Source organism: Urocampus carinirostris, chromosome 2 (assembly GCF_059441175.1).
Source record: "Urocampus carinirostris isolate Australia breed hairy pipefish chromosome 2, RoL_Ucar_1.0, whole genome shotgun sequence".
Taxonomy (NCBI): domain Eukaryota; kingdom Metazoa; phylum Chordata; class Actinopteri; order Syngnathiformes; family Syngnathidae; genus Urocampus; species Urocampus carinirostris.
Window position 1 is genome coordinate 22,676,039 of NC_142350.1, and position 15,979 is coordinate 22,692,017.

The window sequence follows — 15,979 nt, forward strand, 5'->3', positions numbered from 1 at the left end:
AGGACAAATGTTTAATCTTTTTGTATTGTTTTGTTGTTTTTCCATCGTTGCTTTTCCCCCTTTTCCTTGCATTTTTCCTTTTTCTCATTTATTTTTGTTCTTTTTTTCTCTGCCCCCCATTTTTTCTCACGTTTTTCTCCTTGCATTTTGATCCCTTTCGAGTATCAGTAGTTTGAATTCTTCCTTGTGCTTTGTCGCTTGTGTTAGGTTACACAATACAGTGTCCTGGCCAATATTACCCACTGTGGCTTGAACACGTTTTTATTTGGTCAATTTATGTTTCGGTGCGAGTTTTACATCGCCAACGTGCTTATTGCCACATCCGAAATGGCGACAACATTTTCGTAATAGTGTTATAGATCCGCGTTCTCTATGTAAATACATAATGTCATTCATTCCTTACTATACGTCTTAAAGAGCCCGCGACAGAGTGAAAAAGACCAACATCTTCTCCAGAAATGCTTCCCAAACTTCCAGGCCTGTTTCAACCTTTGGGACCGACTGGCACAACCCATGCGGCCCGCTCCACGGCGCCCTTCTTCGGCTAGAGAAAGACGAAAAGGTTGCTAAAAACGGGCGTTCCGCTATTTTCAGGGGGGAGCTATTCGTTTAATGCCACCGGCCACGGCGGCTAACCTGCTAACTTGCTAACGGCACATCTGCACTACCGGTAGGGGTTTTTGTATAAATTTTCTTTAAAAATGGTCTCACTAGAGTCACAAGCGTGAAGGTAAATTTTCTTTGAAATACATTATTTGGTAAAGTATTGACTGCTTATATACTCGTGTTTGTCAAGTTTAATAAGTGTTTACATTTACCGTTATGCTAAGTTTTACAAACAGAATTCTGAAAATTAGACAACACAATTATTTTTATATATTTTATTTAATTACCGAACTGGTAAATACACGAGGTTTTCTTTAAAGCCCCAATGTGTGATATTTGAACACTAGATGGCACTGTGTTTTCTGGTTTGAGCGAGGGTCAGTGATACATGGCAAAAAAAAATGTTTTGATACTTCATCTGTTTTTGAATCATGTTCAAGTCTGTTTTTTTTAACTGAATTAATTTTTATTTAGTACCACTAAATATTACGCACTGTCCTTTTATACCAGGGCTCAGGAGCCTTTTTGACTTAAAAGAGCCATGAAAGCAAAATATTTTTAATCCTTTTTTTTAAAGCTACATAATACATTTTAAGACAAAATCCTACAAACGGGTCTGTACAATTGCTTGACAATGTTGAAAAGTGCTTGAATTTTCAGTGTCATGTGTCCTGTTGCCATGTTTCTCAACAAGTTTGCTTAAAAACGAGCCTGACACTGCTCACTGGTGGCATGGCTTTGCCGTTACATTTCTTGTTCCCTTGTGTTTAACGGCAGCTGGCATTAGTTTATATGGCAGGGAACTCATTTTCTTTTAACTGTAGAAGAAGAAAGGGCCGGTGAACCACCACTACTTCAGGGGCCAGGGGCACTCACATTTGCAAAGTGTGTGCTTGGTTTTGAACAGGGTTTTTAAAGGTGCTTGAAATCCTTGACAGTGCTTGAATTTTAATGTGTATTCAAGTATTAAAAAGTGAGAGCACTTTGGCAGTTTGGGTGAGTTGCTCTGCTGCACCTCGCGAGTGACAAAGACAATCTTGGTTGGTCTGAATTCACATTATTTACAGTCCTACGGCTTGTCACATTCGTTTATAAGAAACGTCTCTGACACTATCTCTGAGCTGTTAAAAGACCCATATCTGGCTCGCGAGCCATAGGTTCCCGACCCCCGTTATATTGTGTTTTCACCACTTCAGATGCAGTCCGCTCCGGTGGAGGTGGGCAGCAGCGGCGACTCGGTGGTGCAGGTTTGCTTCCCGAGCTGCCAGACTTCGGTCTTAGATGGGTTGAACCAGCAGCGGGAGGATGGTCGCCTGTGTGACCTTGCCATCCACGTCCAAGGTCACGTATTCAAGGCTCATCGCTGCGTCTTGGCAGCCTCCTCGCCGTATTTCCACGACCAGGTGAAGACTGCTTGGCGAATATCACATTTTGGGTAGTTTCTTTAAACAATCAGTAGGTTTATGTCGCACTCTAGGTGCTTTGCTAAAGCTTCTAGGTGTTTAAAGTTGGTTCTGTGGCTTTTCATCCAAAAATGTCAACGATGAACACAGATGGTTTAATGAGCTTCCATACAAAGGATCATTTACCAATTTACAGCCAAAACAGGGTTTGTTGGTGTGACACCTTGACTCTAAACTGTAGTTAAATTTGTGGCCTATATACTTGACCAAACCCTTTATATAGTTGTGATTGTCCCTGCTTTGTACATGATACAATTGGCTCTGTATTTAACAATACATTATGTAATGGTGCAGGACCTATTTAATCTCCGAGCCATATGTACTCATGAAAAGAGCCAAATATAGCTCGCAAGCCCTGGTATAGACCCTTTTATAGTCTACAGCACAGTCTGGTCAACACATCGAAGAAAAAAAGCTTTCGTTTCTGCTAGTTCGGCGTTAACATGTTGTTATGCTGTGTGCTTGTATGCTAGAATCAGAGATTTTTTTATCGTAAATTGAAGTTTCACAGGGTCCAGTGGACACTTCCGTTTAAAGAAAAAAAGCGAAAAGATTCATGTCCATTTTATTATATCGGCAAAGTCGCTTGTTATTTTCTTAGCTTCAGTTAACTGTTAGCGTGTAGCCTAAATTTCCTCAACTGATGCTTCTCAAAAATGATAAATAAATGTTTCTAATAAATTACTTGGATTGTATGTCCAACGATTGTTTCCAATGCGTGTCTTTATTTTCGACCCCTGCAGTGTTAATAAGGCTACCATTGGCATTAAAGCTACATGCTAACAGTTAGGTGAAGCTAAAAAAAAAAAAACCAAGATATTTTGATGACATAATAAGTAATATGGCCTCGATAACAACAATCATTAACATTTGAGTGCCTCGGTCCAATTTTTTTGGCTTAATTGCATTTTAGCACAGATCTTTTTCGTTGATCAGGGATGTTTGCTATGATCCTGTTGAACTTTAATATATCATCACAAATGTTTTTTTTCTGATTGTGGCACACACAACATGACAAATAGCAGCAACGACCGCTTTCTTTTCCTCTGTCTTCTGACCAGGCAAGTTTTTTTTTTTGCTTCGAGGCCTAGCCCCGCCCACTGGATACAACACAATGTTTACAAACGCATGAAAGGGTCTATATTGAACCCTTGCACACACGTGACCTGTCCATGTGACGACACCATGACGGACATGCGGTAAACCATAGTAAACAGTGGGTGAGGCCCGTGAACAGAAGACTGCGACATTAAAAACCTGCTAATTATTCAACACCATTGACAATGACCTGTCAAACCAAGATTGTGTAGCTGCCGACATGCCGAATGAGGTGGCATTAGCAGGGCTAGCTACCGACCCATACTGTCTCCGTCCAGTCCGCCTCTCCAGTCCACACGATCTGTACCACTATATCGTAAACTGGGTATGCCCATACCCCGGCGCAAATCTAAAACCTTTTAAAAGTCTGGATGCTGACCAGTTCTTAGTTGGAAAAAACAAGTGAGCGTTCACATGAATGGGAGGGAGACTTTTCTCCAAGTAAGTCGACGTTAGCCACAACACTCGTGACTACTTAACATAAGATTTAAGGGAAATACATCCAATGTACCTTGTCAAAAATGTTCTATAATCTGAGGGCTCTGAGTCCCTCGGTTTAATTTCAGAAAAACACCGCTGGTTTCTGTCTTCATTCAATAGGGATTCTTGAATCTTGCCGATTGGCACCGCTGCAGCACACCAAAAATTCACCATTGTAAAAAGTGGTGGTTGTATTCTATCGGCGTGGTTATTGATATTCCTTTCAACTCGATACTCATTCAAGTGCTGGCCGCTAGGGTGCTTTTTGCTTTTCAGTCCGCCGGGGAAGGCAACGTGAGGTCACGTGCAAAGGGTCTATACTCGCATTGTAGCTGACCCCCTAAAACTGCTGAAAAATAGACGCATAATAAAACAGAAGAAAGCACGGTGGAAGCGACAAAGGGTACTCTACAGCAAACAAGCCAGATGGGTCAACTTTGAAACTAAATTCATGAGTCCCCTGGCATTTGCAATGTTTGTCAACATATTTGTATCATCATGGGAACCCTACACGTTTTGTGCTTCATTGAAAAAAAGAAAATCTGTTTGTGAATGCCTCCGAGGTCCTGCTGAAGAACATGAGCAGCGTGTCCATCCCAGCCGTGATGGACCCTTTGGCTTTCGAGAGCGTGCTCCGCTGCGCGTACACAGGCCAGCTTCGGATGCTTCGCGAGGACATCGTCAACTATCTGACTGTGGGAAGCGTCCTGCAGATGTGGCACATCGTGGACAAATGCACCGAACTCCTCAAGGAGGGCAAGTCCACGGTTGGGGGCGCCAACGGCACGGAAACCCGGCCCCCGGGGTCCCAAGATTTGCAGGGTTCCTACGCAAACATGGAAAGTATGTCTTTCTTTACATATTCAGCGCTACTTTGCTACCTGGCGGTCAGTGCAAAATTGAAAAACATCAATTCGTTACAGTTACTAGTCATTTTCAAGGGTTCCTAAAGTTTTAAAGGGTATTGAATTCATTGTTTTAAAAAGGCCTTAATTGGCATTGAAATGTCTTAAATCCAATTCCTGAAAGTCTAAAATATGTGAACGCATGAATAATTTATATTTTTTGAACTAAAAAGGTTAAGTAACATTTATCAATTGTCTCTCTCTCTCTTTTTTTTTTTTTTTTTTTTTTATTCACTCCCGATTGACTTTGGTGGTTCCATGGCATGACCACGAAAACTATCAAAACGGTGATGCGGTTTAATTCGGACCTTTCAGAACAGACGCATGCCTTAGGTCTCCCCACAATACTTAGCAATTTGGAACAGAGACGTTTACTTTGGACCATGCCTGGAAAGTGGACAATCATTGGTCGGACAGCCACTTATTGTTTTTCGCAATTGCTAAAAGCTGCGCCATGTCATATGTACAAAGCACCATGCATTGTGTGCAAGATGTTTGTCTTTTTTTTGGTTTTGTGTGTTTCAACTGTGGTTTATTTGTCGACTGATTTCAATAGGCGTTAAAAAATGTCTCGATGTCTTGAATTTAACTTTCCTTATGCTGTGGGAACCCTGACTTCATTTTAAAAGTAATTCAGGGACACCCCCAGATTACTGACACCCAAAAGTAGCGCATTACTCTAAAATCTACTTTGGCCCCGAATAACTTCAGCCAGTAGTAGCTCATTCTGATGATGATTGACATACGTGTTAGCCAATGAATTTCCAAAAACCAATGCATATGTACAGGGTGTATTGGAATAAGACCCCGAAATAAACGTGCGTAAGGCCACTCACGATCCAGTTTTTCCCACGATTTTCACGCACAAGTGTGCACAATCTGCGGTAGAGACGAGGAAAGAGACAACTCTTTAAATTTAATTCAGAATGTTTACAAACTGCTTAAAGTCAGGGGACAATTGCGGCCCCCAGGATCATAGTTTGAGGCCCCAGTCTTAATTTGAAAGTCTAAAGGGACAGTGTGTATTATTAAGCGCTTCCCGGTGGGGGAACTATAATTCATTAAAAAAGAAATGTATTCAAAATAATTAGGCAACAATATTTGAATTATGAAATAAAGGTCGACATTTTTAAATACTAATAGGTAAAGAGATTTGCATTTATTTTACATAACATTAGCTTGACTTAGATGGAGCTGACATCATTGTCATCTTCTGCTACTTGTAATCCCGAAAACCTGCACAACCTAGTGGTCAAAAATAATACACACTGTCCCTTTGATATAAGTGCTGCCTATGCAAATTATGGATTCCTTTATTATTGATTGATTTATTTTTACATTCTTGATATGTTTTATTTTTAGATCTTATTTTGTGTAGCATTTTTTGAAAAAGATATTTGAGAACTGTGGATTCTATTAAATGAATTTTTTTGGGTGGAAAAATTTGGCCCAACCTCACTCAGACCCTAGCTCCGGCGGCCCTCAAGTCAAATGAGTTTGGGACCCCTGTTTTCGTGTCTCCAAATAGCCATTTGTGAAAACGCTTTGACATACCTTTAGAAAAATGTGTAAAATACAACGTTTAGTTTTTCAGATTTTGATCAAATTTGACAAGGTACCAGGTAACGCTTCATGCTAATCCAGCTATTTTTTGGGCTACGATGCTCATGCCACACTCTCCTTCAGGCATATGATTGCAAACAAAAGAATTAGGCGAGAAGTAAAAACCTTCTATATCCTCAATGTTAGTTACACTGATTATTCCAGTTTGGGACAAAACGTGAGAGGTGTTACCTTTTAAGAGACAAATAGTCCATATTCTCCAACCGGTTCAAAAACAGCATTCAATTGACTTTGGGTATGAATTTTACAAGAACGCTAAGGGGTTAAAAATCAATTTTTTTGATTCCTTGGTGCACCCCCAGTAAGTTTCAAATGATGCTAGTGACTTCTGCCGCTTCACTCGGTGAGAAAGCAATATGGGATGTGTGTGTGCTAGAAACCCCCCAGGAAAGCTCACGGGCTTCCAGCCGTCCCTTGGCCAGCGAGAGCCAGTCCCCGAGCAGCACCAACTACTTCAGCCCTGCAGCCGCCACGAGCTCAGCAGGCGGAGGTGGCCGAGGAGGCGGCCTGGCCAACGAAACACTTGGCTACTGCGCTCCGTCTGGAGAGGAGGCCTTCATGATAGAAGACGGAGAGGAAGAGGACCAAGAAGCAGAAGAAGAAGAGGAGGACACGTACCCGCAAAAGAAGAGAGGAGCTTGCAGGAGGAAGAAATCCAGCTCGGCGTCAGAAGAGGAAGTTGGCGTCAGTGACAGTTTTGGAGTGTCTTCATATCAGGTAACCCTTGCATATTTGTACTTTTCATATCAACAGGGGTTGTACGGGTGCTTAAAATCCTTTCAAATTCTTCAATATGAATCTTGTGTTTTCAAGGATTGTAAAGTGCGTGAATTTTGGGTAAAAGGCTTGTAAGTGCTTGAAATTTAAATCGCCCCCGACGGGACAGGTGCAGGCCACACCTAAATAGAGCACTATGAAATGTGTTTTAGTGCAAGGAATACTAATCAATCATGGATATTTTTTATGGGCTAATCAAAAAAGGTTGCAATTCCCAGTAGTAAATTTTTACTTCCTGTCATTTTTACCCAACACCCATGTGGGGAGAAATTTGTCTCAAACAGGAATATATTAGAGATTTACACAAGTTCTAAACCAGGGGTCGGCAAGCTATGACACGCAAGCTCAGGACAAAATAATAATGATTAAAAAAAAAAAAAAAAAAATTAAAAAGCGCATTTACCGTAAATTTAGACATTTTCAGTTGCGCGGCTTTACGGTTGCGCTCCGTTTGTGTGTCTGCGTGGCACCGAGGAGAGATCCGTGTTTTAACCCAGCCAACAAAACACAGGCGCGCAATAAACAAATGAATCATGACGGCTCCTCCAGCGAAAAAATGTCGTTCTTTTCAGCCTGTGTGGACAGAGGACTTGGGCCTTGTGCAAAAAAAATGACCGTGCTGTTTGTGCATTATGCCTCGCACATCAAGGGTTAAACGTCAATACGTAACGAGTCATGAACGTGAATTCAAGGAAGAGTCTGACAAGGAGGAGACATTAAAACGCGCTGTATCCAGGTACAGCAAACAAACCCAAACCCTGAAAACCATTGTCACTACTTAAAACGCCATTGCTCGATGCATAGCGAAGCACGGAAAATATTTTACTTAAAGCTAATATATTAAAGAAGCGTTCTTCTTGAGATCGGAGGTTTTGTTTGGTTGCTTGCCTAACAAATGGACAATCAAAAACAAGAATAAAACACATTCCCATGTCAGCCAGAAGTGTTGAACGTCAAGAGGAGGGGTTGGCAGAAAGCGTGTGTGTGCATGTGTGTTTCAATTTGATATTTTCTGCTAAAAGATTTTATTGGTGAATGGTATGGTAGCTGTCCATATCACTTCTTTTCTGATTGTAGTTCATTTTTGATGAAGAATTGTTGATTCTTGTGGTCAAAAGTAGAAGTCATGGATGTCTACATGCCTTTCCACGCGTTGCTCACATTCATTTTTTAGTTAATGGATGAACAAGAATAGTGCTAGATTAATAGGTCAGTGATACGATTTTAATGTATATCCATGTTGAGTATTTGGACTAGTGTAAAATGACCGTTCAGTTGGATATAAAAAAAATGTTGTGCGAGTCATTAATCTTGGTGTGGCACAATTATTTACAAGGAAATTTGAAAGTGGCACTCCTAACCAAAAAGGTTGCTGACCCCCGTTCTAAACCATTTTTCTTGATAAATGCACACGCAAGATTAAAAATTGCATATTTCAATCGCAGATATATTTGAAGCTCTGCAAAATCACACCAGATATTTTCTGGAAAATTGGAAATTTGGCTTTAGAAGTCCTTTAGTAAGTTCTTGAATTTGGCTATAAAAATTTGTACGAACCGTGTATTAAGGATTCTATAGTTTTATTTAAATAGTTTTAGGATTTCTGCGTGCTGATTTCAGTTACCTCAGATTACCAAAAGAGGATGTCAAAGGTTTACTCTATAAAATAACCATCGGTGTCATAGGTATGAAAGGGCTACACATATATATTTTTTAATCGCAGTTCATCGATTTGACTTAACCGAACTACTAATTTAGTCAAAAATACACACATTGATCAACTAGAATTTATGACTACTAAAATCGATAGTCAAACATTTCAACAAGATGGAAATTGGAACGAGATGGGTCTTTCAGAGTTCCTTCCTTTTTACTCTGTGTCTGTAGTTGGAAAATGGGGTGGGGGTAGGGAGGAGGGGTTTTCGTAGCAAGGGCATCCTTGTCGATGACGAGGACAAGCCTGGCACGGGTTGATGCCAAGTAAGCAAATGCCATGGAGCAGGGGGTGCTACTAAACGGTTCCCTACGGGAGGGCAAGGGGAACCTCCCTCAAATACGCCGACAATTTGACAAACATGCCAACGCCAGGCCATTTAATAACCCCCTATGTTCCTGCTCGGAGCTTTCGCTCAGAAAACGCTCGGCTACTAGTGATCCCAAGAGCCATAAAGAAATCCGCAGGTTGTAGAGCATTCTCAATTGGGGCCCCGGTGCTGTGGAATGCTCTGCTCTCCAATATTTAATCTGCAACCTCAGTGGAACGGTTAAAATCTAGGCTTAAAATACACTTATAGCTCATGAATGACTTATATTTCATGTCAATGCTGTCTACGTTTTGTTTGTTGATGCCCTTACAACTTCCATTTTGGCCTGGTCCTCCTGCAAGGGAGATGACCTCATGTGCGGTCCCTTTTCATGGTGTATTCATTTTCTCATGCTGAGGTTTTGAGTTTTTCCTTGCCCTCATGTATGTTTTAGATCAGAGGACAGTGAAATAATACTCTGTACAGCTCTTTAAGACTTCTTGTGATGAAGGGTTATACTAATAAGCACGGCTTGACTTGACCCCACGGCAAGAATCCTCAATATCTCGGAACTCGTGTCCCACACAGGACGACGAGGACGCGTCCCTGCAGAGACGCCCTGCCTACGTCCAGCCCAGCATCGTGCCCCGTAAGCAGTGGGTGGTGGTGAAAGCTGAGCGGCCCGAGGAGCAGGAACTTATCGTGGTGTCGGGCGAGGAGGGCGTCGGGGAGGACGAAGACGAGGAGGACGACGAGAGGGAAGTGGGGCCCGCACGGGAGAGGGACGTCGGTGACTTTGCCATCTCGCATGTACGGACACTCTCCATGGAGGCTGGCGGGCGGGGCTACTGCGACGCACAGGTTTTATTTTCAAATATGCTATTTGCACATCTAGACGATTCTTGCGGCATTTGTGAAAGTTTGGGCTCGGCTCTGGTAGCCTCATTTAACTATAAGTCACTGTTAGCATGTAGTCATTAGCATCTACTCGTTGAAATCTACCCGTTAGCATTTAGTCGTTAGCATGTAATCATTAGTATCTACTTGTTGAAATCTACCTGCTAGCATGTAGTCGTTAGTATCTACTCGTTAGCATGCTCATGGTTATACTTCATGCCACCCCACCATAAGCCATTAACCCCCATTAAAAATATCTGATGATATAACTTCTTCTTCCCATCTTGCCAGCATGCAATAATAAATAAGGCACGTTTCAAATGACGGCAGACGGGCTAACTACTCAGGCGCCGTTCCGCAGCCTGACAAATTATTATTGTAAAAATAATCTCGATGCCATATTGCACTATTGATTTCAAAAAGCGTTAGACATGATATAAAGGCAATATTCACTTTGCTTCAGATGATATTTTGTCCCCATTGCGTGGACGTTATTGGAAATTAAAAATGTGCCGTAAAAATGCTTTTACCTTTGTAATAGCATGTCAAGAAGTCCAACTTTGTAGGCGATATAAAGCATCTTCCTCTGTGTTTTGGTGCTTTTTTGGGTCCAGAGCGTTTTGTTGACGTCATGGCTTTTAGAGGAAGACAAAATTGAAAGTCAGTTGTGGAGAACACAATGCATGATAAAAAAACAATCTATGAAACTGCCATACAGTGTAGGATTACTGTATACCACTACTATTTAAAAACGCTGCGCCGTAATAAACCCAATTTCTGACCAGACTTTTTGCATGTGTCCAGATGGACTACTGCCAGTCGTCTGAGGACTTCCTCAAACTAGATGGAAGCCTGCTGGATGCAGCCTTAGCCCACCAGGTACAGGACTCGGGGACAGGTCCCAATGTGGGCCTGGGCACCAGCCGAGCGTCATCTGGGCTGCTCAGTCAAGTCGCGACCCGCTCTCAGCTCTTCCCTCTGGACATGCAGGTAAGATTTCAATATAGCGGAAACTCAGGACAACGGAGCGCACTGAATTAAAAGCCGCACACGCAATTTTAAGGAAGAAACGTAAGTTAGTGGTTGTACAAACTGCACCGGATTTTAAGATGCAGGCTCAAACAGCCATAAAAATGAACTGAGTCGTGTCTATTTCTTCCATGAAAAACTAAAATTTAGCGGGGAAATGTGTAGTACGGAAAAGTAACGCTGGGTGGGGTGGCAGTAGCTCAGAAGGTAGGGCGGTCGTCTTGGGACCGAAAGGTTGCAAATTCGATTTCCGGTTCCTCTGAGTTTCATGTTGCAGTGTCCTTGGGCAAGACACTGAAACCCTAAGGCCCCCTGATAAACAGGCACCTACCTTTTCCACATAGAGCAGGGGTGTCAAACTTGCAGCCCGCGGGCCAGATGAGGCCCATCAAATGTTTTAATCCAGCCTGCGATACAATCTTTCTTTCTTCCTTCATTTGTGTCTGTCTTTGATTCTCTCTCTTTTTTGCTCCTTATTTCTATTTTCCTCTCTTTTTCTGTCTTTATCCTATTCTTTTCTATCATTTTTTTCCCCAATTTCTTTCTTACCCACCCTCACCCTTTTTTTCTTTGTTTTGCTTTTTACTCTCTCTTTCTGTTGCTCTCTTTTGCGCTCTCCCCCTCTCTTGTTCTCCCTCTTATTTCTCTCAGTGTCTCTTTCTCTTTCCTCGCCCTTCTTTCTCCTTCTCCCTTTCTCTATATATCTCACTATCTAGTTTTCTCTCTTTCTTGCTTTTGTTTTATTTCTTTTTTTCTGTCTTCCTTTCGCTCTCTTTCTTTCTTATCTCTTCCTCCCTCTCCATCTTTCTCTTTAACCTACTAGTCCGACCACTGTGAGGTTTTTTTTTCTAGCATGTTGCCTTCGAGCTCAAATAAGTTGGCATAGGGCCAGATACGATTTGATTTTCTTGGTGCCTTAATAAATGGGATCAACATTTTAGGAGTGCATTATGCATTTCCTTGGGGTGTCTGTGTGTGATTTTAAAACTATTTTTATGATCTGAAAGCTTCGTGAGTGATAAATATGTCAGAAAAGGCCAAAATCAGGCAGGGGGCAAAAACGTTTCCACAGCAATGTACGTATCTGTATGCCACGAGGGTTAATCAGGTGCGCCCCGTAGTCCCGAATTTCCGGTATTTAAAACCATGTCGACGAGATCCGTGTTACTCAGGGCAACCAGATCCTACTCTACGGGCAAACATCGGCGCTCTCGACGGACACGCCGGCGCCCCCTCTTGGCGGGATGTTCGGCAACGCCTTCAAAAGCGCCGAGCACGGCCCGGCGGTCCCGGTAAGCGAGGGCGGGGGAAACGGCGCCGGTTCGGGTAAAGTCTTCATGTGCCACTGCGGTAAGACCTTCACGCACAAGAGCATGAGGGACCGCCACATCAACATGCACTTGGACCTCAGACCCTTCCACTGCCCCGTATGCGCCAAGAAGTTCAAGATGAAGCATCACTTGACTGAGCACATGAAAACTCACACGGGTCTCAAGCCCTACCACTGCGCCGGCTGCGGACGCAAATTCATGTGGCGGGACAGTTTCATGAGGCATCGGACGCAGTGCGAGCGGCGGGGGGCCAGGGGGAGCCAAGACGGGGCCCAAGTTCTGACGGGTAACCACTTGCTCCTTCCGCCCAGCGACGGAGGTCTCCGGGCGGGAGGCGCAACCTCCTCCCGCCTCCATCACGCTGCTACGTCGGGTAGCGCCGTGGCGGCGGGCTTGTTCGGTAGCTTGGCAACAGAGCATTCTGTGTGCGCCGAGGTTGCTAATAACAGCTAGTCCCTGATTGTTAACTAGTCACAGAAGCAACCTAGATGCTCATGATCACATTGGATGGCGTGCCACTATGCTGGGTAAAGGCAGGGTTGTTTGGCAGCTTGGCATAAGGCCTAGGTTTCTAACAACAGCTAGCCACTGATGGCTAACTTAAGCAGAGAAGCAACCGAGAGGCTCCTGAGAGCGTTAGATGACGTGCTACCCGGCGCGGGTAGCGGCATGGCGACAGGGTTTTTTGACAGTACAGCAGGCCGTGTGCGCAGAGGTTGGTAAAAACAGCCGCTAGCCTCTGAAAGCAACAGTTGACAAACCCTAACCGCCAAAAAACAAAATAATTAGAAAACTTTACATAGGCCCACAGGAGTGGCCCCTGGACACATTGTGTATTCCAATGCAGCCCGCAAAAAATACAACTACAAAATTCAACTACATGAAATCTTAGAAGGCAGATCTGGAGCCCTGATTGACAACTACATAAATACTGAAGTAATACAACAGGAATACTACAGAAATATAACTACAATGCTACTACATACTTCCCACTATGAAAATAGTTCATAAATAATGGAAATGCAAACAATACAAAAAATACTATGGAAATACTACAAAATTACAACAGAAATATAACTACGATATTCCTACAAAAACACAATGACATTCAATAAAAGCTTACAGCCACCGACGGCTAGCTGATAATGGAAAATCATGTGTTTCTTGATGCTGCTTTCAAGGCTACTGGGAAAAAAGGCAATCTAGTGGACTTTTTGGGACCACACTCACGCCTACATTGAGATTCATTCTGTTCTCTGGTTTGCACACCTCGAACTCGTTTTCTAAATGTGGATGTATTAAATGCATAAACTATTTTTAAATATGTTTATCTTAAAGGGACAATGTGTATTATTTGACCACTACACGTGTTGGGTAGTGTTGCCGACAACAAGAGCTAAAAAGCACAAGGAAAAAAACAAACTATGGAAGCGGAGCCCAAACTGCACCATTTTTTTCTGCCAAGCCTTTTTGAGCGTTTTGGGTACCCGTAGCAGCAAAAAGACTAACATTTACATGAAATGCCAATCTTCAACCTTGGAGTATTTAAAAATGAATGTTTATTAAATTGTTTAATGTACTTGTAAATCAATATCATTTTCTTAAATGAATGAAGTTATTTTTAGCACTAGGGCGCACTGAATAATACGCACTGTCCCTTGGATTACTTCAAATTGTGTACATACACAGGTGTTAAAGATTTACACTAAATCACTTTCGAATAATTGCTCAAAGGTACCTGTAAATGAACAAAAAATGGAATCACATGTCAGTTTGAATGTGTATTATTTGCCGGGATTAAAAAATATAAACTATTCACGAGTTGTAACTAGAAGACTAATTGTACATATTCCTAGCTTGTTGCTAGGCAGATTTTTTTACCACAGGTGTTAAAAAATATATAATATTCATAAGTTGTAGGATTTTGCTTACTAGAAGGCTAACTGTACTTATTCCTGGCCGGTTGCTCGGCAGATTTCATGTCGTCATATTAAATATGAACATACTTGAACTGTTTTTGTCCCTCGCCATTGTGCTGCTTTCAGGAACTGTCGTTTTTCTGACTGTCGGTTGAAAAAAAAAAAAGAGGAGGCCTGCCGAGCATTTACTTGAATATTTGTTGCGTCCATTTAGCCTGGGATCGTCAAACACGCGGCCCGTGAGAACCCTGAGAGAAGCACAAGAGAAAAAAAGGGCCAAACGAGGACCTCCACTTACCTGTCCATTTGATTTTGCCAAAGCCAGGCGCCATTCACAAAGCAACTGGAGCTGGATTTCTTTCTCTTTCTCATGCTACTTATTTATTCTCCTTCAATCTTTTTTTTTTTCTCTTTCTTGTCTTTTTGCTTTCTCTTTCCTCTGTTATTCTTTTTCTCCCTTTTCTCTCAATTTCCTGTCATTTCTCGCTTTTTTTCCCCCTCTCTTTATTCTTTTCTCTCCTTTTCTTTCTCCTCTTTTCACATCCTATTCTCTTTTTGACTCTGTCTCCTCTTATTCTTGTCATTCAGCCCTCCATGTACCTTCCCCCCCTCACTTTTTCTCTCTAATCTTCTAGTCCGGCCCCTGTGAGCATTTTTTTCTAGCATGCGACCCCCCGGGCAAAAATGAGTTTGACACACATATAAATGAAAATGATTAGTTATTCTATTTATTTTAGTTTTTATTTATTCGTCAAACATTTTAATTTATTTTGCTATTAATGATTAAACAAAGCTACTAATTTTGTGTTTTAATATACTTCTTTGTACATGTATATATACATGTTCATGTATATATGTATACTAGTGGACCAAAAAAAAAATGTTTTCAACAATTGTAAATTTTTCGAGCTGTTGTGCCAAAATTAAATCAACACAAAGGCAATCCTGTTGTATTTGTTTGTGCTGTTCCTTAAAGAGACAGTGTATATTTTTTGACTGAGTGCTAAACAGCGCCAGAGATAATACAAAATGCACCATTTTCATTTCTCTTTTTTTCGCTTAGCATTTTTGGAGTTTGTGGGTAGCCATAGGAGCAAGATGGCAGACAATGATGCCAGCTCCCTTTGTGTAAGGCTCATGTTGTGTAAAATAATCTCGAGAGTTTGTTTAAAATTGTACATTGTACTCACTTTCACATATAACATACTTGTACACATGCACAATAATATTCGTGCAGATTATAAGTCATACACCATGATCAAACACTACTCTCTCATACAAACTACTATACTCTCACACATTATTATACACTACCACACCTACCACCTACTCTTATACACTCACTAATATACTCTTTTACTACTATACCATAGAAACCCTTCAAGATTACTATTATGAAAAATATGACAAAAATACAACTACAATAATACTACAGTAATAAAACTACAGGAAGACTGAAGCCAGGGTTCGAATGGTTGCTTGAAATCCTTAAAAATGTTTGAATTTTACTTTTGTGTTTTCAAGGTCAATTAAGTGCTTAAATTTTGGGTGAAAAGCTTGAAAATGCTTAAAATTGCTGCCCTTGCCCTGTTTCTTGACTGTCTGACTCGATAGACCGTGCAATAAGTGAAGAAAATTTTTGTTACGCCGACACGCTTGTTCTGGTGGCTACTGCCCCCTACTGGTCGCGCAGATCTACAAAACGTTTAAATGATAAGATAATTTTAGATTTTAAAACATTGAACAGATATGAAGTCAAACAACACCAAATCCCTGTAAATGCAAAACAATAAAATATAAACTAAAAATATTAATTTGTCAGTGCTA

The 15,979-nt window shown here is 41.6% G+C and overlaps 1 protein-coding gene across 3 annotated transcripts; it reads left to right on the forward strand.

The window, feature by feature from the left end:
- Positions 1 to 297: 297 nt before the first annotated feature.
- zbtb22b (zinc finger and BTB domain containing 22b) lies at positions 298 to 14,244 on the forward strand. 3 transcript variants are annotated; one of them, XM_088329428.1, is made up of 7 exons: positions 298 to 562; positions 1,803 to 2,009; positions 4,211 to 4,490; positions 6,552 to 6,892; positions 9,565 to 9,837; positions 10,678 to 10,863; positions 12,075 to 14,244. In XM_088329428.1, exons 2-7 carry the CDS (start codon positions 1,803 to 1,805, stop codon positions 12,684 to 12,686), a joined length of 1,899 nt encoding a protein of 632 aa, XP_088185554.1. In that variant the 5' UTR covers positions 298 to 562; the 3' UTR covers positions 12,687 to 14,244. The 3 variants fall into 3 exon arrangements, with proteins under 3 accessions (XP_088185554.1, XP_088185556.1, XP_088185555.1); XM_088329430.1 differs by having other exon boundaries at positions 9,565 to 9,786; XM_088329429.1 differs by having other exon boundaries at positions 549 to 670.
- Positions 14,245 to 15,979: the final 1,735 nt, after the last annotated feature.

What these genes read in the sequence shown, in the direction of transcription:
- zbtb22b (XM_088329428.1), top strand. Translation starts at nt 1,803, where the DNA reads ATGCAGTCCGCTCCGGTGGAGGTGGGCAGCAGCGGCGACTCGGTGGTG. An exon ending in CGCCGTATTTCCACGACCAG is followed by an intron (nt 2,010 to 4,210) that starts GTGAAGACTGCT and finishes AATGCCTCCGAG; the next exon opens with GTCCTGCTGAAGAACATGAG. An exon ending in GGGGCTACTGCGACGCACAG is followed by an intron (nt 9,838 to 10,677) that starts GTTTTATTTTCA and finishes GCATGTGTCCAG; the next exon opens with ATGGACTACTGCCAGTCGTC.